General features: G+C 34.6%; 2 protein-coding genes across 7 annotated transcripts in view; both read right to left on the bottom strand.

Annotated features, from left to right (window-relative positions):
• Positions 1-898: 898 nt before the first annotated feature.
• On the bottom strand, positions 899-14,422 carry LOC113439538 (uncharacterized). Of its 3 annotated transcripts, none has more exons than XM_026705417.2 (10): positions 14,315-14,422; positions 11,276-11,366; positions 10,995-11,073; positions 10,160-10,274; positions 7,872-8,056; positions 6,345-6,499; positions 5,528-5,690; positions 3,623-3,781; positions 2,489-2,656; positions 899-1,996 (listed from the first exon to the last, which is right to left on the bottom strand). In XM_026705417.2, exons 2-10 carry the CDS (start codon positions 11,362-11,364, stop codon positions 1,793-1,795), a joined length of 1,317 nt encoding a protein of 438 aa, XP_026561202.1. In that variant the 5' UTR covers positions 11,365-11,366; positions 14,315-14,422; the 3' UTR covers positions 899-1,792. The 3 variants fall into 3 exon arrangements, with proteins under 3 accessions (XP_026561202.1, XP_087797765.1, XP_087797774.1); XM_087941639.1 differs by lacking the exon at positions 14,315-14,422 and adding an exon at positions 14,174-14,265; XM_087941648.1 differs by lacking the exon at positions 2,489-2,656.
• Positions 14,423-20,972: 6,550 nt separating this feature from the next.
• Positions 20,973-26,760, bottom strand: part of RNF217 (ring finger protein 217) — a 44,877-nt gene continuing 39,089 nt past the window's right edge. For all 4 annotated transcript variants that reach the window (XM_026705451.2, XM_026705452.2, XM_087941657.1 and 1 more), the window contains one exon: positions 20,973-26,171. In XM_026705451.2, coding sequence (XP_026561236.2) covers positions 26,092-26,171 — 80 coding nt within the window. In that variant the 3' untranslated portion in view covers positions 20,973-26,091. The remainder of the gene's footprint in view (positions 26,172-26,760) is intronic.

Raw genomic sequence — 26,760 nt, forward strand, 5'->3', positions numbered from 1 at the left:
GAGCAGATCCCAGGGGGAAAAATGTATTTTTCCGTTTTCCCCTTGTATTAGGTACATGTTTTCTAACTTCTGAGATAATATATGTAACACTTCTTCTGTCTAGTCAGATGCTATTAAAGCTAAGACCAAGAAGGTTAAGAAACCTTTCAAGTTACAAAATTTATATAGTGTCATATTTTTTCTTTTCATAGCTTTCTTTCTTTCTAAGCTACCCAACCTATTTTCACTTAGGCATCTGAAATTACTTAAATTTGCTCACAAATCAGCTTTAAATCTGAATTTACCCATGAATTATGAATGGCTTTCTTGGATGAATTGACCCTTTTTTATAGTTTGTAGTTTTCTCTGTGCCAGAAGTTGTTTTAGAAAGAAAGATTGGGGATGAGTTTCCCATACTTAGAAATGATGCCATACTTAGAAAAGATTGGGGATGAGTTTCCCATACTTAGAAATGATGCAAATTACCAACTGCTGAAGGATCATTGAAGACTGTGAGTGCAACTTAGTGCAATACTGATGGAAAACTACATCCAAAGACTTGGAAATTTATTTACAAACACACCCCACAACACACAAAAACAAAGGCAACTTAAAATAGAAAGATAACAAAAGACAAGAACAAAAAGAATCGAACCCACACAACCCAATTATTCTTGCCAAAGGCCCAGGTCTTCAAAGTTTTTTAAAACCCTAGCAGTGTTGGCACCCATCTGGATACTAGGAACCACACTTTGACATGTTTTGAACAATGGCATTATTTTAAAGAAGGAGAAAAAGAAAATATCTGATCAACCTCTGTGCTTCAGCACAAACATATATTATAATCTGAAATGAAAAAAATGTGTTTCAAATTGGCTGTGTAAGTGAACTGTTTTTTGAGTGAAAGAAATCACCAGTATAAAAAAGAATCTTAATATGATACACTTAAGACCAGATGACATATAATCATTTAAACAAAGGTTACCAAATTTAAATTTCTGAACAATGGTTTAAAATCTTATAAAGTTGAGGATGCAGGATAAAATAAATGCTGCCAGGTATCACCTATTATCCTGCATTTGCTTCTGCTTTTCTGCTTTAACAGTATTAATATTTTAAAAATCTATTAAATGAGAGATATTCTTAGTGCAATCTGTTTCTTGGGAGCCAAACCCACTGAATTCTATGAAATATTGTCCTTTGGTAAAAGAACAATTTCATGCCACAAAATAAATTGTGCCCTGACAATTATAATCATTTTTAAATATGTTCTAAATTACTGTTCCACCAGTAATAATTAAATGTATAAATATTTGCAAGGTGAGTAAGTATAGATCATGCTTAAGTTTATACAATTGCTTTTGAAGATTACAATTTCAAAGACATCTTATTTCAGCCTTGCAAGATAGCCCAGACAAGAAGCATACCAGAAATACCAACTCCATCTTTATTGTAATGTTAAATTTACAGAATCTTGTGAGCCTGAACATACATCATCCTCCCTCTTCTCTTTACACCTCAAGAAACTAGAAAGAGTCCTTCCCAAAATTTGCCATGCCCCATTTCTTCTGAGGGCCCAGCTGCTTCTTATCTGACCATTGCTTATTTGACTATATCAAGACTCATCTATCTGTGCGTCTTCCTCCTATCTCCCAAAGTCATTCCCATATACTACTGCCTGCCTTCTTCCTTCTGTGTACAGTCATGATTGAAAGAATAATTCACATGATTAAATTGACATGATTCAAGAAGGGTCTATGAAATCATACTTAATTTAACATTACTCATATGAAATCAAATTAACACATTTCAATTATTCTTTTCCTATTCTGTCAATAATATTCACCATTGAATTGCTGAGTTTCATCATGGTATTTGCCATTTTGGAGACTTTGTCCCATTTTTCTGATTGAAGAGATTGATGTAATGTATGCTTCATTTTTAATGCTGAAATTGCTTCATCCAGGCCCAGCATCTTATTTGATGCCTCCAGTAGACTGTTTTCTTTTCCAGCAAGCTGAAGATAGAAAAACGTGAAAATTATGTAAAAAGATATTGTTCATAAGGCCAAACTACTTTACCCAGCCAAATGAAAGGGCATAAAGTGCCTGCACTATATTTCTGAATTGTTATAGGAAATGAGATTATATTTACAGATAAAATTAATTTTGATAAAAGGATGAAATGTGAACAGTACAAAAGCTTAAAATACAATACAAAATACTAGTTTTGTTTTTAAGCATTCATACCTTTATCTATTTGGGCAGACTGTGAAATATTTGACATAATAATAGATCAATTCCTCTGTGATTTTAGTATTAGTATTTTCATGCAATTTCAGCATACCATTATCTACTTACTATAGCCTTTTAAGTGGAATTGTATAAAATATCTCATGCCACAACATATCCAGATTATTTATAGTGTGTACATGTGAATACAAGTATATTTGATTACAGATGTTCTTTATTACCCACAATTTCCTTACACAAATGATAAAAGAAATCACCTGTTTTTTTAGATTAGATGCAAAATCAATTAGCAGAGAATTCTCTCTTTTTAGTTTAATGTTGTCATCTTTTTCTTTTTCTAGCATAGCTCTAACTTCAGCTATTCGGCTACTCAGTGTTGCAATATTTAAATCAACAGTTGTGCTTCTTTTTTCTAACAGGCTAATCTAGAATAAACCAGCAACCATAAACAATAAAAACCAGCGAGCAGAAATTTAAAAGAAATACATATGAATATAAAAATGCTTTAATTGTTTAGTTGATGTACATCACTACATCAACTGAGCAAGAAAATTATAAGGGAAAATCCAGAGAAAATCAATAAAAAACTTGGATGAGCAACCTCCCTATCTCTCTGATGCCCTCACCTCAGAAGGCCTGCTTCCTGCTTCCCCCTTTCCATCAAAGGCCTTGAATATTGATCATGAGTATAATGGACCTTCTGAAGATCAAAAGTTATTGACTAAGTATCAGAAACAAGCAATCTGTGAAGAATATAATATTGGCTTGCGGTTGAACTTTAAAGGAGAACTAGATGTTTTCAAGCATCTGGCTTCTTTATAACACAAAAGCAAAGGAAAATTCAGCAGTAGGAAGTGAATGTTTTGACTCAGTTGCACCCATCTGTTATTCTCTAAAAATGTTTCTAATTGCTTTAAAAGGATTTTGTTTAAAAATGAACCTGGATGACGAAGCAGTTAGTACAGGATTTGATATGCACAGATTGTCACTGAACTAAGTGCTGGGTTATCTTTACACTTTATCTTTAAAAGTGTAACTAGTATGCATCATGTTCCTGTATTACCATTATACATGCAAATATAGAATAAGGATCTGATTTGTTAACCATTAAGTGCAAACTGGGTCTGTTTTATAACACATCCAATTAGTGATCATTTAGCATAATAGCCGTTTAGCTGGTAGCAGCAAAATGTCAGGCAGCCATTTCCCATCACACTGAAGTATTACTAAAGACAGAAGACAGGATTCCTCTGCTGTTCTCTACACAAATAAGTAAGGAATTGATTGGTAGTCATGTAACTCCTACACAAGATCACAGACATGTTGTTGTGATATCAGAACTAGCCTAGTACTGATTTTACGATTTTTTAACAGCCATTTAGTCATTCAACCTTATCTTCAAGTTCCTGGAATGTGCTCATTTCTTGCTTCAGAAGGTCTTGGCGTGTCTTAATCTCATGTTGCAGTTGCTCTTCCTGATCTTTCACTGTCAGAAATTGAGCGATGCTCATTGAATGGGTTGTATACATCTCTTCCTTGAGAACTCTTTCCTACAGCAAGGAAATATGAGCTATTTATGAAGTTTCAAAGGAAACATGTATATTTTTTTAAAGCACACAAGTCAACCCTAGATATTTAGAGCTATATAAAATAATGGAGCCCTGCAGCAGGTATTTTTCTGTGTTAGATGAAGTTTTGAGATTGTAATCCAGAAAAAAGAGGTGGGTGATATGCATTGATGGATGAAAATAAAGCAAGGGAGTACAGAAAAAGTGATTGAACCATTTTAGAAACCCAAGAATAAATGAGAATCATGAAAGAGGTTGGATTCTTTTGAATAGCTCAATCATATATTCATGGCAAAAGGGTACAAGGGAATTCTAAATGTGAGAAAGGTCATTTTGGTAGAAGATGTGTATGAATAAACCTATAAAATCATAAAATATATGCATATAAGAGGCAACTAATGCAAAAAGTTAGGATGAAAAATTAAATTCATATGTATGATACTGCATCAGGTGTTTATAAAGAAAATTATAATTTCAAAGAATGCAGTCAAAGAGGGTCAAGAGTAGAAGAGATAAAAAATACAGAGTAATTTTAATGGAAATTAAAAAAAGACTAAACAACGAGCTTCCAGTAAAATAAATGGCATTGAAAAATAACATGATGAAATAATTGAAGATGAAATTGAAGTGAAGGAATGCTGGAATAAGCATTGTAGACATTTACATAATTATAATAAAATATCAAATGATGAAATAACTGTTATATATGCTAGTGTCCTAGAAAAAATAGTGGGGGGTGGGGGAGTCTAAATGCTTTGAAAAAATAGTTAAGGTTGCTGCTGCAGTTGAGGCACTTGGAGAAATATAAAAATAAAGATCTAGTTTTGTAATAGAATGGCTATGCAAGTTCTTTTATATTCACAAGAACAGCACAATAATCCCTGATGATTAGAAGTGTTTGGATATATATATAGAAAAGGTTAATATATAATCAACAGTGTGATTAATTTTATTGATCAGAAATGGGCATCATACTAATTGGATAAATGAATGCATTTGTTAACTGTGCCCAGGAAGACATTTGGCAGAATCTGATCAAAGGAGAGTAAAAAAAAAACGACAGTGAGCCAAATATGGTATATTATGTCATCAGGAGATGCAATGATGATATTTTTCCTCTTCAAAAGTGAAATGTATGAACGTGAGAAACTAAATTAACTTTAAGTCAGTTCCTCTGTTAGGCAGGTCCATCCAGTCTTTATCTTTTGATTCCATTTACTATGCTACAGTTCTTTATTAACACTAATTAATACAGAAGAGAGCATTCTACATCTTGTGTAATATCTTCTCACTGAGATCCTAGTATAGGATTTCTATCTTTTGAAAACATGCAAGGCCACTTGGAATGTATACAAGTCATCTCCTATTCTTAACCAGCTCTTCTTGTATCCTGGGGTTCAGATCATTCTGACCACAAGGCTTTCTTTTTATTTAAAATACTATATTTCACCAGATTTTTAAGCTTTAATATCATAGGCATAACACAAATACATTAAAAATGTAGGCAAAATTTTGTCCCTTGAGAGAAAAAGAATGAATATTCAACTGGCCTATTTGTAGCAAGAAACAGAACAGCCTTCATTAATGCATTTTTACTGGAATACGTACAGATGGTAAAAAGGCACACTTTTAAAAAAATTAAAAGTAGTAGAAGCCAGTATATTTCCTCACATACTGTCAAACACATATGTATGTTCTTATTGTGGATGAGATTACTATTTTTCTTACAATGTTTGTTTGTTTGACAAGTTCCAAAAACCTGGATTGCAAAAGATTATTTTCCTTGGTCAAAACTGCATAATCATCCGCTATTTTACTTCGTAAGAGACGGTCCTGTTCTGCCAGTAGCTCTCGTTCACGAATTTGATGGTGCAGAAAAGATATCTCATTCCTACAGTAATCAAAAAATACAATTTCCAGAGTTTGCTATCATCCTGATGCCATAGGCCACAATTCTGCATCATTCCTAATTTTGATTATGAGAATTGTTGTCTACTGTTGAAGAAGACATGACACCTGCAGTTAGGTGAGGAAATTTTTTAAAACTTTTTAGTCAATTAATCCTGAAGCAACTTCACAATAATTAAAATGCAAAACAAAATTATTTAAAAAGGCACATCAGAATCAAAAATAAAATAAAACAAAGAAACAGAGCTTCATGGAAAATTAATAATTATAACATAATATAATCAGATTCAGAACTCCCCTGAAATACAGTGTCTTTGCAGTCACATAAATATCATCACAAAAAATGTAAAGTGTGATCGTCTCAGAAGAGAATTCTGTAATTATAGGATTCTAGTTGAAAAGGTTTCATTTCAAACATTTACCAAAGTTTCCTAGTCAAGCCTCCCCACAAAACTTCAGTATGCTAAATCCATTGGGCAGAACCATTAATGAATATTTTTTCTTCACTTCTAGCACTAATACTATCATAAATTAATCATTTAAGTAGGGGGTTTGCAGCATTCATAAATACTTGCAAGGTTGAATATGGTATTAGTTTATCTAGCCTTCATTTTTTCCAAAATTCAATAATTAGTACCGTAATTCATGAGTAATTTGCTCATGCATTGCGGCTGTTTTCTTAAGGATTTTTTCTTCCATTTCATGAATAGCAGACTGCATTTCCAAGAATTCCTTTTTCTTTTCAGAAAGCTGCAACTCCATTGCCTTTTGATGGTCCAACTGTTGCGTCACCTTGATTTAAATATAACATGTGATAGTAGGCAAATATTCTACAGAACTGTAATTCAAAAATAGTGGAGGGTCATTTCATCACAGAACAAGATTAATGAATAATTAGTCATATATCTAAAGTTAGGACTTTGAAATTGTTGCTTTTTTGTTTCTCAAATGTTTATAAACAACTTTTCTGAAGAAGGAAGGAAGGAAGGAAGGAAGGAAGGAAGGAAGGAATTTTTTAGCAGGAATATCTGGATAGATTTCATCATAATGTTATCTGTTTTCCCAGGATAACAACTCTGAGATATCCCAAAATGAGAGAGGAAAATACAGGAGCATGTACTTATTTGTTTATATAAAACCTGATGAGATGTTTGATATTACGTGCCCAGTTCAGCTTAGAAAATAAGGTAATATGTTGCTACCATAGATCCTAGGAGCTCTTGCATCTCTTGCATACTATATAGTGTATGCTATCTGATTTATCAAGGCATTAAAATATTTTGTTTTCTGAAAACTCTTTAATGATGATTTAGAGAAAGGATTGGGAGGCCATTACTGTCTCACAAGAGGCAGAATATATATTGCTTCTCTTGTCACATTTCTCAAAACATTTGTTCCATGACTTGCAGTAATGCAGAAGGAAATGGAAGAATAGATTTGTTTATATGGGTGGGGGGGGGGGGGGGTATGGCAACAATAGAATATGATGGACCAAAACTGATGTCAGAATTTGCTTTCAATGGCTTTGTGAGGAAAGTTTTTTCTTCTAACTGTCTAAGACAGAAGGCTGTAAAGGAAACTTGTGTGTTTAGAGGAATGTTTCTTCCCTAGTCAAAAAGTGCCTCTGAACATTGATGACATGAAATAGGAGGAATTCTACCCAAGGAATGCTTTTTTTGCTTTCGTTATACACCATCCTGGCATTCAAAAACAATAGCAAAACTCCAGGATCTGACTGTCTGGACACATAGGAAGCCAAGAACTGGACAACAGAACAACAAACAGCAAACCCAGTGTCTGAGAGTATGATCCACCCTCAGATCCTTCCCATATATCAATCACTCTGCCCACTGCTGGTGAAATAGTCCAGCTTGCTTCCTCAGCATCCCAGCCTACTCCCATTCCTCACTACATTACTCTTTTAGCAATAAACATATTTCCAGAAATCCAACTGGTTCCTGGTTCCCAAATTTGCCAGCCTTAGAGGGGCTTGACAGATGTACAGAAATAATGATGGCCATTATGAAAGCATAGATTTATTAGGCAGATGAAATATAAATTAAACTCTCCCAGCTCTATAATTCTGTGTATAACTGTTTTGTTTAAAAACTGTTTAAATCAAACATATTAGGACGTAATAAACTATAAATAAAATAACCAATACCTTTGTTTTTAGCATAAGGATAGTTTGTTCTTTGTTTTTCAGATTCATTTGTTGTTCTTCCAGTTCTTGCTTAGCATATGTGATCTCAATTTGTTTTCCAGAGATTTGCTCATCTTTTTCTGCTTTCTTTTTCTTCCATTGTCTGATCTCCTCTATCAAACCCTGTTTCTCTTTTAAATGCTGCTCTGAAAGTAGAATGTATGAAATTCTAGCCAGCATAAGATAACTAATGCTCTTCATATTTTTAATAAAAGCTCGCTCCAATTGTGATCAGATCAACACAGTTGTAGATTAAATTTAGCATCAGCTTTAAAATTCAGCAGCCACATTTTTTTTAAGAGAGTTGGAGGAGTTGAAAAGTTCAAGGTTATTCTGTATGTCGTATTAAGAAATTCCAGTGGCAGTCAATTGGTTCTCATGATTTATTAAATGTAGAAGTGGGAAGAGAGAAGGTGGATTCTGGGTAACACAGCGAAAATAATTTCACTTGGGAAATTGCCTTTGACATTGCAGATCTGTTTCTAAATAAATCAATTGGAAAGAAATGTCTCGGAGTGATTGATATCATGGATACTTTCTGGATGCCTTACACTTAGATTAAATTAGCTCAAAACTTCAAAAATTTTAGCACAAAATTAGAGTCGGAAGCCATGGAAAAATGAGCAAAAGGACATTTTGTCATGAATAAATAAATTATTCTGTGCATTATCTATCTTATCTATTCATAGTGAAATAAACAACTCAGCTGGATGTTTTGTCTGATTGATTTCATAGGGATAATTATGATAGACTGCTGCAGGAAAGAAAAGATCCTATAGCATCTGAAAAATGCCTGTGGTGGTTTTAACCAATGATTCATACATGCTGGTTTGTGGATAATCGGTACACCATGGAAAAATCCCACAAGGTTGTTTAATGCAACCTTGCTGTATTAACAGACTAGAACCTATTGGTGACTCAACAATATCAATAAAATAGAAGGTTTTGTTCTCTGTAGTATGAATGCCCTATCTGTGATTTAGTTCCATCTCTTTTTAGGTTTCTTTAGGTAGGCAAGGGCTGGTAGCCAATGAGCTAGTGAATGAGAGCTGCTATTCCTCTGCTGTCTTATATAGTATCTATATATCATACCAAGTTACAATTTGTTTTTTATTAGTTGTAGCTTGATGTGATATCTAAGTTCTGAGAATTGTGGATTAGTTATTATATCACGGTTAAATAAGTATTTCAGATTTACAGTAACAGCAGCTGATTTACAACACAAGACTGTAGTGTACAATGCCACTACTTAGAATACCATTTTTCAGTAGTGTTAGTGTTACTTCAGTAGTAACACCTGACTTGCTTCTAGATTCATTCTGTCTAAGAACCCTCTAGTTACTTCATTTCCTTTTGAACTGCCTTTTGAAGACTAATTTATAATCAGTTATTCAACACATTCATATTTTCTTTTAGAATTTGGTCTACCTAATTGAAAGCAAGAAAGCAAGAAAGAAAACATACTATTTCCTGAAGATATCATTTGAAGCAATAATATACAAATTTACCACAGGATGGCGCTATTTTGAAAAACAAAAGCAGTCACCTGAAGCTTAAACTTAAGTAATATTTGGCTTTTTAAAAGGGTTATTGTCAGCAGTCAACAGTTTCAATAAGCTATATAATACTAGAATGATGTATCTTACATTATGAATTTAGAGTGAAATTAAAAATCTGTCCTTGTCTGTCTTTCCTTCTATATTTGCTGTTTGGCTTTATTGTCTGCTTAAGTACATCTTTCCATTTGCTAAATAGCATAAGCATATTGAAAATGTCATGTTGAAAATACTACCGGTATTTCTTTAAAATAATCTTTAGTATGTTTTTACTAAGGCTATGCCTTGGTGATAAATTCATGAAGCTGTACACCTTACAGAGAAAAGAGTGATTATAGTACTATTATTTAGAAAATATTTTTTTTCAAGCACAGTTAGAATTTATTAGAGGTTCAAGTATCTTGGATGGTTTTAGTAAAGTTTCTTATTCTTTATTATTGAAAAAGAACAATACCATAGTTGGACATATATAACACTTTCCCCCCTGTCTACAGTGGTGGTGTTTAGTGATTTCAGTAGAGGACTTTGGAATTTTTTTTGCAGTTTAATGAAAATGATTTGCAATAAAATTTTCTGAGTTTTTTTCACCCCAGATATTAGAAGTCAACAAAAAATCCAAATGTTTATTAAATTAAAAAAAATAGTACTGTGGGAAAATCTACATAATTTTGATAATGCTGAAAAAATTATTACCATTAGCCATACTGATTTGGTTATTAAGTTGATTTCTTTCCATCATCAGCATGTTTAAACCATCTTTCTTTCGCCTCAGCTCCAGATCAAGGCTATCAGCCTTACACTGTAATGTCTATAAAACAATAAAAAGTGAGTTATAGTTATAAAATTATAGTTACAGTGAAATAACAGTTCAGAATCTTAAGGAGTTCATTTTAAATTATGTGTTCTGATACACTGCATTTCAGACCTACCGTAATGTAGAAAAATATTTTCATACAGGTAATCTATGACTTTTGACTGTAATTGGGCCTAGCAATTCCAGTTGTAATATGTGACAGTGGTAAAGTGGATTGTCAAATAACTAGACTCAATTTTACAACCTTTTTTGTGGTGGTTGTTAACTACATGCAGCAGTCATTAAGTAGATTCATTGTTCACTATGGTCGTTTTTCCCAACAACCAAATGTAAATGTATATCATAATGGTCATATGATCACAAGGCACTGCAAACGATTCTAAATGTGGGCCAGTTGCCAAGCATCCAAAATGTGGTCACATCATAACCTTGGAATCAGGTTGTTTTGAGAGTTCCATTGTAACCTTGAATAATCACTAAGTGACTGGTTGTAAGTTGACCACTACCTATACATATATTTCAAATGTATTTGTGGGTAGTTAGCCTCCTGTTTTTCTTATGTTTTCATTCATTGGTAGCAAGTCCTCAATTCACAAATACATTTTGAAACTGCTGGAAGAAGCTACTTTCACTTTCCTTAATAATAACCCACTAAGTATAAGTAAATATGCAAAAAATTACTTCGCCATTATTTGTCAAAGAGATAAAAGTTACCTGTAGATTTTGTAGCATATGTTCCATTTCACATGCAAGGAAAGGCTGAGTATGAATTGCTTTTTTAGTCTGCTCACGAGTAATAACAAAAGGTTAAGGCAAAAGGGTGAAATATTAACTAAATAACTTTCATTAAAACTAAAATAAATAGCTGAGCAATTCTCATTCAGCTCCCACATTAATACAATATTTGACCCCAATATTACAAATAATCTTTTTAATACCCCTATGATTCTTTAATTCATATTTTAGTTAACCATACACAGAAATGCATAGGATATAGAAATTTAGCTTCCAATTCAAGGAAATAAATTTGCTGCTGAAGATTCTTGATGTATTCAGATTCTATGCATAGTAATGTATTTTCCATTTCTAAAAGCAAAAAAAAAAACAATTAAAATGAAGCTTATAGAGTTATATTTTTATGGTTTTTTAAAAGAAACTTTTATCTTATATACCATAGTACTTATCATGACAGGATGGAAGTTCAAAAATAACTTTAGAAAGTATTGCTTCTTAGAGAAAGAGTAGTGGAAGCTTGGAACCAATTTCCAGTGAGTCAGTGATTAGTAACTGAGTTTAAATATGCTTGGGATAAACACATGTCCATCATCTGATGAAAAAAATAATAATAATAATTAAAAAAAACAAGAGCTGGACAGCCTGGATAGGAAAACGAGAAAACTGATGACCATACACTATGCACTACACCTGCATAGTGACGTTGACAGGCTATATTTGCCCAGAAAAGCAGGTGGCAGAGGACTTTTGCAAGTGAAGCAGACAGCCGAAGAAGAAAAGCATGCTCTGCTTTTCAGATTATGTGAAAGACAGTATTGAATCAGCTTTGATGGAGGTCAACAATAGGAAGCTGCTCAAAGTGCAGCAAATCAAGAATAAGTACAGGAAAACAATGATGCAAACGGGCTGACAGCTGGTGTAACAAAGCACTCATGGACACTTCCTTGAAAAGATCCAAGGAAAAGTAGATAAGGAAAAGACCTGGTGATGGTTGACCAACAGAACACTGAAGAAAGAGACAAAAAGCCTGATTCTTACAGCCCAAGAACAAGCCATCAGAGCAAATGCAATCAAAGCCAGAATAGAAAAATCTGCTGATGACCCCAAATGCAGACTCTGCAAAGAAGCGGACAAAACCATCAATCACATACTGAGTTGTTGCAAGACAATCGCTCAGACTGACTACAAACAATGTCACAACACAGTCACTCAGATGGTCTACTGGAACTTGTGTCACAACTACCATCTCCCTGTAGCAAAGAATTGATGGGATCGTAAGCCTGAAAAAGTGGTCGAAAATGAGCATGTAAAACTACTGTGGGACTTCCGAATACAGACTAACAAAGTTTTGGAACACAATACCCCGGATATCATGATTGTGGAGAAGAAAAAAGTGTGGATCGTTGACATTGCCATACCTGGTGACAGCAGAATCAATGAGAAACAACTTGAAAAAATCACCAGATATCAGGACTTGAAAATCAAACTGCAGAGACTCTGGCATAAACCAGTGCAGGTGATTCCAGTGGTACTTGGCACACTGGGCGCTGTGCCTAAAGACCTAGGCAAGGACTTAAAAACAATTGATGATGACAAAATCACCATTGGTCAACTGCAGAAGGCCACCTTACTGAAATCTGCTTGCATAATTCGCCAATACATCACGTAGTCCTAAACTCTTGGGAAGTGTTTTCACCTTTTCATCTGGGAGATCTGCCTTTAAAACTTTTTGATTTAAAAAATAAAAAGGATTTATACTTTCTCTTTCTGCAGTCATTCTAATTTAATTCCATTTTGTACAAAGGTAAAATTTCCCCAAAGAAACCTGCTCTACAGTCATAATCTCTCATCACCCTTGAATCCTTCACTATTTTTTTCAAAACAATTAAATCAACCATGTTTTAAATCTATGTTTGTCTGAAATGGTATAGGGTCTGCAGAAACTTCCCATGAGTTCCATAGGCTTTCTCCTTGGTAATTAAGTACAGGAGAATATAGTTGTTGTTGCTGCTGCTGCTGTTGCTTTAATTGGTCAAATACAAATGCTTGCAATTTGCATTCTGGATATTTTCACTATAGATGTTTTGTTAAAAGCCCTATCATAAAATAAAAAACTTTCATTTTACTAAAAATAAGCAAGATTGTTCAGTTAAAACTTGTTGGATTTTAAGAAGTTAAGCCAGTGCATTTTGCTCACGATCATTCATGTAATTATGTTTTAAATCAGCAAGTATATAAAAGCCTGGTCCAAGTGCAATACAGTACTCATATTTTATACTACCCTACTGTTGCAATTTTAAAATTTTAATTTATGTCCATGTCTGCTGATCCTTTATCAAACAAAATGAATATGTCTTTTAACCAAAGGAAGGTAAAATGAAGCAGTAAATTAATATCAGTGTAGTTAAATGATGATTCATATTTAAATCTTTCCATCAGGATTCTGGAATTAGACCATTTCTTACTTCGTTCCCAAGCATACTATGTTTCTTCCCCAAACCCCAAAAACTTTAACCTTAGACTGTCCACTATTGACCTCACCCCTTTCCTAAGAGGTCTGTAGGGGGCGTGCATAAGCGCACCAATGTGCCTACAGTCCCTGTCCTATTGTTTCTTTTATTTTTCTTATATGTATCCATGTATCCAACTATGTTTTTACTAATACCTATTATCTTGTAAGCAATTGACAAACCAAATAAAATAAAATAAAATGAAATACTTCAGTCCAGTCCAAACTCGAAGAAGAGATCCGTGCGTGTACAAGAATTACACTTTTAAAATCTCTTGCAGGAAAAAAAAAGGTTACAAGACACAAATTGAATCACTGCAACACAATTACTAGAAAGCTGGGCTTCCCCAGATGCAAATGCACGACCCTTGGCCAACAAACCACAGTAGTTAAGCTACGTTTAAGCTAAAACACCGGGGCAGTCCCTTCAGTCTTTAAAGTGGCTTATAATTTTATTTGTGGTAAACCGTGCGCGTTTTGCACTTCTCCATTTTTCCCTTCGGGGTTTGTTTGAGATTTGTTGATCACAGGTGATAGACGAGCGGGGTTGTTTAAACCCAGCACGAGCAAATGGATTCAGAGAGGGTTCATTTTGTAAGCAGTTGCTAACGACACAACTTTCCGGGCACGGACGTCAAATCGTTCTTACAGAGAGCAGAAGCCGGCTTATTCTCACGAGGAACCACAAGAAATGAGCTGTTCTCTAGAAGCGGTTTCGATCGCTCAACCCCAGGAAGGGACGGCGTAGGGAAGGGCAACGGCAGGCACAGGAAAGGCCCGCAACTCTTACCTTTCAGCTCTCCAGGAAAAGCCAATGCAACCGACCGGCGGCTCTTCGTCTCCACGGCAACCTGCAGGCACAGGTTTAGCCAACTTTCCTTGGGAGCCGAAGCCAAAATGTCAGAGGGCGGCAGCGGAGGCGGGGCCGGGCGGGGTAAAAGCCACGAGGGAGAAAAAAACCAGAAAAAGGAGAGCTAAAGCGCTCGGTTTTGAAGAAAGAGGGGAGGTTTCGTACCTCCTTTTCCTCACTTGCAAAATCTCCGCGATTTCCTTAAGACAAAACAAATTTGCAAAACAAAACAAGCCGGGCGTCGCCCTCAAAAAGACGACTCCTCGGTCCTGACGCAGAAAAGGTACCTCGTCTTCCTAATCTTTATACATTCTCAGTCATCCAAGATTATAGTCTCAAAGGTGCTTTTTTTTCCCCCAAGACGCAACCGGACTTTGTTTTTTTTCTTTGAAGACGTTTCGCTTCTCATCCAAGAAGCTTCCTCAGCTCTGCAGAATGGATGAGAAGCCAAATGGCTTCAAAGAAAAGAAAGTCCAGTTGCCTCTTGAAAAAAAAAAAAAAAGCACCTTTGGGATTGGCTTCCATAAAGCCAAGCTGCTCACCGGGCGCAACTACTTTCGGATGGAAGGCCCTTTCTTTGGCAAGTAGCCAACCCTGAAATTGCAGGATTCCCCCACAGCCCTGTCACCCTCCAGGTGTTGTTGCAAAAAAGGTAGGCCGCCCAACTGTGAGTTTGGTGTCCCATGTTTGCCTTGCTGCTCATGTTCCTGGGGCAGCTGAGCCAATTTCCTTCCATCTGGAGCATGGCACGAAAAGGAATTGTGATGAAGGAGCACCGAAGCTCCGCTGGCTTTGTCTCTTCTTTCATCTTGTCTCAGGCAAGGCATACAGGTAGACGAGTAGTAGTTAAGTATAGGTAGTCCTCGATTTATGACAACTGAGCCCAACATTTTTCTTGTTTAGTGAGACGCTTGTTAAGTGAGTTTTGCACCCGTTTTATAGCCTTTCTTGCCACTTTTGTTAAGTGAATCACTGCAGTTAAGTTAGTAATCCAGTTGTTGACTTTGCTTGTCAGAAGGTTGCAGAGAGTGATCACATGACCCTGGGATGCAGCAACAATCATAAGTATGAACCATTTGCCAGGCACCTGAATTTTGATCACGTGACCAAGGGGATGCTGCAAAGTTCGTAACTGTGGGAAATGGTCATAAGTCACTTTTTTCAGTGCCATTGTAACTTTGAACAGTCACTAAATGAACTGTTGTTAGGTGAAGACTACCTTTACGAACTGAATGCAAGCAATCCAAATGTTTCATCTGACAGTCTGGTCATGCTTTGCTTTGTCTTTACAGCGGATAAAACAACCTGAAAGACATTGTTTAAACTCAAACTCTTTGAGCCAGACTGAATAAACTCGGCAAAGGAGAAGGGTGCGAGCAACTGGCTCGCATTGTTGAAGCAGGTAAGAGTAAAAGGCATCCTTGCAAAGGAACACTCATTCAATTGCCTGTTTTAAGTTTGATGAAATCAACATACACAATCTGGTTAATGTAAAAAATGTTGCCAAAGTACCAGGTCACTCAGAAGGATCTTTAAAATATGCCTGGAACTCCAAGTTGTAGCTTAGATGTTTTTTTCTGCAGATCAAAGCTATGGCCTGTTTCAATGTTAATATTGCAGGCTTTTCTAAAGCCAGCTCAACTCAGACGTTAAGTGGAAAAGCCACAAGATTTGAAGGTTGAATTGATTCCAATTATTAGCTCATTAAATGTATTTTTAGTGTAATTAAATAGTGGAGTTAAAGCAACTGAATTGCTTTCTTCAGTTAATATGCTGTGTGCTAAACCGTGTAGCTCCTTGGATTCAATGACAAAAAGATGCTTGGGAGTATCTAGAATTGCCCACAATTCTTATAGCAACTGTTGTACACAGAGAGAAATCATACCACTCCAAATCTGCAGACTGATTCCCAAAAGAGATACACCTTGTAGATAGAATAGAATAGAATAGAATAGAATAGAATAGAATAGAATAGAATAGAATAGAATAGAATAGAATACTTTATTGGCCAAGTGTGATTGGATACACAAGGAATTTGTCTTGGTGTAAATACTCTCAATATACATAAAGGAAAAGATACATTCATCAAGAGTCGAGAATCATACCTACAACACTAAATGATAGTCATAGGGTACAATATGCAATCAAAACATACTAGGAAACAGTCTATAGATCAAAGTATACAAGTGACAAAGTTACAATCATACAGTCATAAGTGGGAGGGGATGGGTGATAAGGAATGATGACAAGATTAACAGGAATAGTAGTGCAGACTTTGTAATAGTTGAACAGGGTTGACGGAATTATTTGTTTAGCAGAGTGATGGCGTTTGGGGAAAAACTGTCCTTGTGTCTAGTTGTTCTGGAGTGCAATGCTCTATAGCGTTGTTTTGAGGGAAGGAGTTAAAACAGTTTATGTCCGGGTTGTGAGGGGTTTGTAAATATTTTCACAGCCCTCTTTTTGACTCTTGTAGTATACAGGTCCTCGATTGAAGGCAGGTTGGCAGTAATTGTTTTTTCTGCAGTCCTAATTACTCTCTGAAGTCTGTGTCTATCCTGTTGGGTTGCAGAACCAAAACAGTTATAGAGGTGCAGATGATAAGACTCAATGATTCCTCTGTAGAACTGTATCAGTAGCTCCTGAGGCAGTTCGAGCTTTCTGAGTTGGTGCTATATGCATGCTTCCAAGCAGCTTTTTCTCTTTGAATCCAAAATGCAGCTTTAATAAATCACTGCATCAAGAAGTCATTAAAGTCAAAATAAAATAGGTGGTTTTATCAAATCCTGAAGAGACTTCCCATGAATAATTTGGATTGTTTTGGAAAGCATTTTTTTGGTTATAGATCTTGAAGTGCTGTAAATGCTGATGAGGACAGGACACAGAAACATTGCCGCTTTAAGACTGAGCATGCGTCCACAGGGTTTTAGCACTTTAAGAAGTTTTCTATATAAAGGCGGCCTTGAGAGGGTGTATCTCTTTCTCCTTGTGTTCTGTCTCCATTGTGGTTCTCCGTGCAGAGTAAAAAAGATTGATTGATTGCCAGGTATTTGCCTATGTATATAGCTGTCTTGTATATAAACCATGGTTAAAAGACGAAGCCTCTGTGCTGTGTTTTGCTCCTGGTTGTCTCACAATAGTAGTCATGTTGCAAACACTCCAACATTGATTAGTAAAAGGGAAATTTTACATATAATTGTTTGAGGTCAGTACTCTACTTGGCACCACCAATTCCACTTGTATTTAGCTGAATGTTATTAGAATGTTATTGCAATAAGGTTCTGCAAAGCATTCAAGAGAAGTGCTCTGCAAAATGTGTTGGCACAAGTGAAACATACTCTTTAAGTATTAAAGCAGCTGCATCCTTTGTATAGAATACATAGCTACTTAACTGCAAGTCCAAAGTGCATGCATGAATACTCACTGGCTGTACCCATGCGCAGAAAACTATGGACAGCCTTCAAAAGGTTGCAGATGCCTTATAGCTTTCTGATTCTTCATTCATTTTTGCATGGTCCAACTATCCTTGTCAAAGAATTATTGGAAAGGGTTACACACAGAAAAGTATAAGCAGAAGATTAAAAAAAAAATGGTTCTATACTTGTTTCAGATTGCACCACCAAAACATTTTATATGAATGCATCCACATTTATGTATTTCTTTGACTCTGTGTAGTTTTTGTGAGAAAGGAAAATACATTTTTAGAATGCTTATATATTCGTAGTATATAAAGTAGAAATATTTACTTAACTTCATATGCATATTAGGCTTTTAAGCAATTGAGATTACAATGTGTGATGAACTTAACTCGTGATAATTTCTTATTAAAATGATGAAAACTAAATTAATGCAATGAAACAGGCATCCAATCAGGGGTTTCTTTTAAAAAGTTTATTAGGCTAATATTGCTATGAAAGTTAATGTGCAATTTAAAAAATACTTAATATTTCTGCATATAAATATCCATGTGTTGCTTGCCCAATATACAGTTTTTAGATCAAATTAATATGGACTATACATATTTATTGTGATTGAACTTTCTCATCTTAAGCACAGATAGACTTGAAGATCAATGGAAAACAAAAACAAAAGTATTCTTTAGGCTTCTGACCGTTAATCTGCTGTTACTGATAACACTAATTCCTGGAGTTGCTTACACCATAAATAGCATTCAATTTTCAAAACAGAAAATGAAAGACACAATTGTAACTGAACAGTTTTATGGTAACCAATTTTTTTTTTAAAGTTAAACCTTCATTTTGTGTTAAAAAGTCCTGTCCAGCAGGACATACATTAGCAGCAGAATACTTTCCTTTTGTGTCTTGAATATTATATATATGTGCATGCACGGTCTGTTCAATTAAGGTATGATCTACATTCATCAGGACATGTTTATTTCAATACATGTAGTACATATGCAATATAGAAAAGAAACTATACAGGCCACTTTTAAACCAAAAGGCACTTACTTAGAACAATATAAAACATTTTGGATGGAGCTTCAACCAACATCAACAACAATTAACAGCCACTGGCATTCCAATGTGAATGTTCAGAAATATACTGGGAAAATATTGCCTCAAATTCGTTAGTGAAATACATTACCAAGCTGTAACACAGTTGAGCCTAGAAAATATATTGCGTATTAATATGCTAAATCTGTATCTAAAACACTATAGATGAATCATCATAAAAGTTGAATGGCTATTATCCATTGATAATAGCACAAATTTCTAAATGGAACCCTTCCTGTAAAGAAGCAGTTCCCTAATATGCTGGGGACGAGTAATAATTATTGTGTTTATGTTCTTTCTTGTATTTCAAAAGTATTAAATGTTATTGGAAAACAACTCTTGGATGAAATGGAACTTCAGCCTCAGTCATCAAGTTAATTTTTATAAATAAAAATGACATAGGCAAAGATTAATGTCAATAAATACAAATATAGTATATGGCTGCTAGTACTTAGTGGATTTGCAAACTCTAGATCTTGGATTATGAGTAATTATCATTAGAAGGACAAGTTTTTCTTCATGTACAACTATTATGAAAAAGTAATTGATATAGTGCAGGGGTGTCAAATTCACAGCCCACAGGGCGGATGCATCACGCGCTGGCCACCCCCACCCCAGTTTAGCGAAGGAGGAAAAAGCCACAATACATCCCATGACGATGACGTGACAATGTGAGTTTGACACCCCTGGGATAGTGGGATCATGGATGGAAATGATGCTGAAAAAGGCCAGTGCAGTGCTACAATTTCATTTTATCGTTTTATGAAGCATTTACTCCATTAACTGGCTTAATGGACGATTGGAAGTAATTCTGTAGTATACAATGCACACTATTTTATTGATAAGTTGCTTACTTTTAAAACTTCCATGCAAAGAAAAGTGATTTTATGCTAAAAGCGATAGTCGTTTAATTTGGATTAACAGGATATAAAAAACAAGAGGAAAAGTAAGACTTATCAAATTTACTTTTGTCCATGTTCTTTAGTATTATGAAAATACAGATGGAATATTTTGACAGTTTTCAGAACAATTACCAGCCTTAGGAATGATTTCATATGAAAGTCTCAAATTCAAAGTAATGGAAATTTATGGGATCACATAAAACATCTTACTGAATATTTCTATTTAAATATTCAAATATACACAGTACCAAGATATTCAGAAGATGGAAAGGAATAATCCTATGCTCTTAGGATACAAAATATTTTTAAGCAGAATGTGGATATACCTACTTTTAAAAAATCTATCTTCCATTATCTAGTGGCTACTTGTAATATTTTTTCAACTCAACATATGCATACCCATGCAGAAAAAAATGTAATATATGATTATCTATCTATCCATCCATCCATCCATCCTAATTGATCCGATCTCCCTACCAAAGAGAGGCACTCATACAAAGAGGGCTCATCCATTGAAAAAACACAAAATATCCCACTGGTTTAATTATATTGTCTTCTATTCATACTTTTTTTAAATCAGGAAATGGCAACTTATGACTGGGAACTTTTAAAATTTCCTGGCAACATAGCCGATTTTATCACTTAAGACTCCAAAATCTTGGCTCTTTGTGGGAAATAGAGTGTTTTAAATCTCTCTCTCTCTCTCTCATAATGGGGGAAAGGGTCAGTGTGTGTGTGGGGGGAGGTGTTAAATGGTCTTATCCCGATGGGTTTTACTGAATACATTTTCACCTTTATTTTACCTCAAATTGCATTAAAGATCAAGAAATTTCACTCAAGGTTGCAAAATCTTTGCTTCATTCTCCATGGTTTTAAATCACTTTAATGGAATTACTGCATGTCTCTAATAATCCCCAGCATTATTAAAAATTTTCTTCACATCCACTTCATACAGAAAATATGGGCTAGAGGTAAAAATTGCAGGTGTATCCAGCTTTCCTCCCATTTCTCAGTAAAAATTCTATCATTGTATTCCTGAAAGCTGATCCTGACATGAGAGATCCCTCCAGTTATTGGGAACTATAGAAGGGGCAGGAAAGATTAACTGCCACTAAATTAAAGTCTTTAATACAAACTTTTATAGAAAATTACAGAAAAAGAAAAATAGAGACACCGATTCTGAAACCAGAGGAGAACATAGATGTTTTTATTTTATTTTTACCATGGGAAGCGTACTGTTTCAGATTTACTTTGTGTCAATTAGTCCACCACTTCCTTTCAGAAATAATCTTTATGATTTTTATAATCAAATAAAGTCTATTACAACACAAATGTACATATAGGTCCAAGTGTAATTTTAACACATACTAGGTTATTTAAATAAACAAACAAATCACCTTGCCTTCTCACAGGATTTCATATGCAACTTATTTGGAAATGTTACACAAAGAGAGAAGCTATGAAATTAGCACATAATATTGGCAATGCATTAAAAAGATTATGGGTGCCACATGGGGGAAAAAAGACATATTCACTCCTTTGCCCTTGAAACTTCTGTATATGACTGCAAGTGTACTCAGTAATAATTAGTATTCTACAGTTTGCAACATTCTGTATTCAGATCCTACTGCCATACACCTCAGAGAAGCAAATGAGTAAAGCAACAACTTACATAGCTGACATCTGTTGATGGAAAATGCAGTGATCTCCTCCCACGAGACAGAGCTGATTAGAATTACTATGGATTGTAACGGAGGATTTTCTTCTCTAGCATATTTTGCTAATACTAAGACACATCCAGAAAGACAACACAATTACATAAGCCCTTTAAAGGCATAAATCAGCACTCCTGAAGGGAAGTATAAATGGATGGGATACAACTGTATATTTTAATAAAAGGTTACCTGACATATTTTCATAGATTAACATTAGTAAAACAACGTGTTCAATAATTCACTGCTTTTGTTGGATCCATCAAATTACAGGGCAGCTTTCTCTGTTTTTAACAAAAACTTTGTCATATTTAGAAAAAAAGCAGGCAAGCATCAATACAGATATCAACCATAATGCTACCTAAAGCAAGATCATATTTCTTATAATTCGCTGAATGTCTTAGTAAAGACTGTACCAGAAATGGCAGTAGTGTTACATGACTACATCATCTTATTTTTTTCATCTATTCATTACTTTAACATAGACAACATATTAAATGAATAGTTCTAAAGAAAGTGCTCTAGAAATAATACATATGTAGCCAAGAACTGCACTGCATTGTGATTATGGTTTTTATAAGGTAACTTCATTTACTGAAAATATCCAAATGCAGCACAATAGTTTGTTATAATCAGAGAAAGCCTATTTGCGGAAACCAAACACAAGCTAAATATCAAATGGAGCCAGAATGTTAGTAATTTCTCCATTAAGATGAAATCCTCATGCAATTTTGTATTTTACTTTATATGCAAATACAATTCTATTTGGCAAATATATATTTTAAAAAGCGCTGGATAATCTAAGCTTCCTAGGGTTGACATATTTAGTTATATAGCAATCAGGACCTTAGAATAAATACTTGAGTGGCACAATATCATTCAAGCTTTTCTGATTGTTCACTGTCAAACTAAAGAAGAGTTGTATCCTAAAAAGGAAACTTAAATAATTTAAATATTTCAAGTCTTTTGCTCTGATAAAGTTACATTATATAAATAAAAATATTAAAGATGACTTCCTTACTATAAATAAGGAAAGGCTAGAAATATAGGGGACAAAAGTAATTTAAACTGGAATAACTTTTCTCAGAAAAGCACCAAAGAACAAGTCAGAAATTGTGAAAGAGAAACACAATATTTATCAGTCAAAAAACAATTCAGAAAAATAGAATTTTCTCCCAGAAACAATCCATAATTATTCAATGATTGTTAAACTGAACATGTTCACAGATATGTAGTTAAGGCTGACTGAAGTACAATTTGCAAAGATTAATCTTTAATCAACACTTTATAGAAAGTTTCTAATGCATATGTTTTTTTTATGGGACAGTATAATCTCATTTTGGGGTGAATTCACTAAAGTAATAATAACTACAGGATTTGACTGAAATATTTCTTCAAGCAGTATGTTTTGTGTTAAAAGAATTAGAATGAGAATAAAGCTTCAATTTTAATTTTTTACAAGCGTAATATGCATACATATTTGTGTCTTTTCTTTATTTTAATATATCAACTTTTTCAGTACCACCCAATTTATATCCAGGATGCCATTTTTAAAAAAGCAAAACAGACATGCATTTTGTCCAGCAAAAGTAATCCACTTATAGAACATTTGGCTTCCATAAATGAGATTATTTTATGTGGTCCCAAATGTGCAAACATGAATGAAAAAGATCGCAGCATTTCATAAGGGTCCACTCTGATAGCTCAAATGCAGAATCTGTACACAAAATCATTGATTGTTATCTCTATCAAGACCTGATATTGTATTCTAGCCAAATGGGCTATCTAATAAGCCAATTGTCTTTGCACATAATTTGCTCTTACATATGAAGGTTTCTAGACAAAATCCAAGAATTACTATACAGTAGGCTTTATGTTTCACAAGGATAAAAGAAGGGGGAAAATATGAAGCATTGCAGGAAAAGATAATTCTTAAATCAAATGGAAGCCTTGATGTTGCTTTAATGTATTCCACACTATAAACATCAAATCCAATCATAACTTGGATGTCTGAATGTTAGTAATACAAAAATGTTTTCACAAAAACATCTGACATTATAAGGAAGGACTAAAATCCCTGAGTAAATCAAAGACAATAGATATGTTTGGCCTGAGAAAACAATTATTTGGGATTAAGTATACAATCTTTTAAAAAAAGTTTAAGGCAACATTCAACTTTGAGAAACACTATTAAAGAAAAACATATTAAGCTAAAAATATATCAATAGCATATAGTTGAATGCAGATTTGCTTTGACAGCGGACGCATTGAAATCAAATTATCTAAGGTAGTCCTAACTAATTTAAAGACTGTTAATTTCAACAGATCTAAATCTATTCTTTTAATAAATAAAAATTATGTTAAAATGCAATGTTTCATTGGGGACTTCCCAAAATCAGTTTAATTTTAATGGATGAAAAGGCAGTAGTAAATTTGGGTATTATTTGTGGTTAATAGAAAATGACTGATAGCTATACAGAATTTAGCATGAACATATTTAACAAATTAGGGACATCAGTTTACTTCAGCTGACGCCAGGCAATGAATCCAGATTATATACTACAGTTGATTTTGTACTGATCAACAAACCGCTCCAAGTTTTGCTAAAATGTGTATGTCTTCCCTTTCAGTATAATGGAGCCTACTGGCATTATTATAGACTGAATTCAAGAACAATTTACAAAATAGCCATTTTCGGTAATACTGTCTTACTTTTTTTTAAGGATGTCCAATAGTGACAAGAAGTATTAATACCTCAGACTGAATCATGTTGTCCATAGAATGCAAATGGACATCTCAACACTGACTCATGGAAATGGAAAAGGTGATTTGGCCTCTCTCACTCAAGCCAAAACAACATGAGAGAGAGAGAGAGATTGCACTTGAGCTGCAGGTCTTCAATGAGTGAAAGATCTTTCATCTCACTGTAGAACTACTTCAGTGACTTAAAGGCCACTTTTAAAATTAAGTTCCTAAGGACTAACTGCATATCATGTTCTCCTTTACCCCAACATTCTCTTCTATGTTACCTTGGACAAAACAGAAAAACTTAAAAAATATATCCGTGATTGTTTTTATTCCTAAACCTGTTAACCTATTATCATTTTTAAATTTTAAATCCAATATAAATGGTTATTATTTTAAAAGCACACCAACAAGAAAAACACAATGTTATTTGGCTAACTGCTCTTGAAGTCAAACAAAGGTATCATTCAATTTTGTTGTAATAGCTTTTAAGAAACTTAGAATTTTACTGGTAATCTTGGAATTCAATCACTTATATTCAGTATGTGTATATGGGCCAATTTAGGTATATAATAACCTACTTTATGACACTTGGTGCACACCAGAGAACTGTACAGAAGCATGAGCATGCTGAGTCCGTACAAAAGCACAGAGGTGTCACCCAATAGTCATGATCCTTCCCAACTTTTAGGGATAAGTCATGATATGGCAGACTAATCAGTAAGGTCCACATCTTCTTCCTCACCTTATGAAGAACCAGACCAACTGGCACTGTGTTTTAATTGGCCTTATATTAAGAATCTTTTCTGGAACTACAGACATTTCTAGATGTTCCTAGGGAAGAACTGGAAACACAGTTTTAGACAAACTGGTACAGTTTGGTGGAAATGTAATATATGTTGATTTCTTCAGAGCAAAGTGTTACTTTCTATAATGGACTTTGCTGAACACTGTGAAGAACTATCTGAAGGAAGATTATTTCATTTCCTAGCTCTTCAAAACATCTTGATTTTTGTGGCATATTAGATTATGATCATGCTACTGTCTTCTGGTGCGGATATGTATGAAAAGCTTGGCATTGCATCAGACACTACCGAACAACCACAAAGAGCAGGCTTTTTGTCTTTCTCTAATTAGGTTAGACACAGTGAATTCCTTATACAATTCAAAACACGATAAATGGATGACATTATCTCCCAAACATCCAAGCTAATTCTTCCAACTTTTTAAACAGTAGTAAAATATGAGATATTGATGCTCTTCTAATCATTTCTCATTTCTATTCTGGATATCTGTCAACAGCTAATATTATGGTTCATTATTAGGCAAAATTTCACATCTAAGACAATTACTCCATTCAGTACCAGATGGATCCAATCATCATAGTGTTGATGACCATAAAAATCATTTTTAACATAATACTTTTAATCAACTGCCCACATGAAACCAACCTCTGTGAAGAGAAGTCACCTTCATTCGAATTGCTTCTGTAAAAGTTCCAGAGTTATTATCAATAACTGGAGAAAATGTTGCTGAATTATATACTCCTTTCATGAGCTCATCAGTAGATAGGCATTTACAGTGCAGATATAAGCTGTTCAAGAAAGAAGAGCTGAACTAAACCTTAGGCAGTTGGCTTGGGAATTAAAAAAAAAATTCTGAGGCCCCAGGTCTGAGCAAAATTCTGACTTGTCTTCAGTAGTGTACAGTGCAATAAGAATATGGCAGATGGCCCCCTAATCTCTGCCAGGGCTGTGATATCAAGATAGTTAACAAACACACTATTGCTGGTTGCTGTTATTTTGCATAAGCCTTGCAGGATCAGCTCCATTCAGATGCACAACTCTTCACTCGTACCAGGGCATTTCAGTTTGTGGTCTTTTCTTCTTCTTTTTACAAAGGCAATAGATGGGGAACACAAATAAACCTATTAAAAACAAGAGAAATCATTGCATTTTAAACATATGCCCACAATACCACTGTACACAAGTGTATTTTGAACTGGGATAAATGTATTCTGGTAAAGTAAAGAAAAATTCAGTAAGTGCACATAACTGTTATTCTCCAGAATCCTCATCCGGCACAGACCAAAATTATCCTACTTTGGGCATATTATGTGAAGATTCAGCTCTCTGGAAAAGGCTCTGAGGATGGGGAAAGTGAAAGGAAAGAGAAGATGATGACAAGGTGGCATGGCAGGGTGAATGGATTCAATTATAGGGACAATTATAGGGACAACACCATTGGGAGACTTGAAAAAACAAGTTATGGAAAAATCATTGAGAAAAAATATCAAGGTGATTGACTAAGAGCCGAAAACAACTTGATGTCACAAAATAAAGAGTTGTGTGGAAGAGTTCATAGTTTTAAATTTCTAGGAACTCGTATTTCCGACAACCTTACTTGGTCGGTCCACACTATGGCCACTGCAAAGAAGGCCCAACAGCACCTGCACTTTCTGAGGCTGCTGAAAAAGAGTGGTTTGGGTGAGAAGTTGCTGGTTACTTTTTACCGTT

Source organism: Pseudonaja textilis, chromosome 1, assembly GCF_049901715.1.
Source record: "Pseudonaja textilis isolate UNSWEBS1 chromosome 1, rPseTex1.2, whole genome shotgun sequence".
In the NCBI taxonomy this organism is placed as follows: Eukaryota; Metazoa; Chordata; class Lepidosauria; order Squamata; family Elapidae; genus Pseudonaja; species Pseudonaja textilis.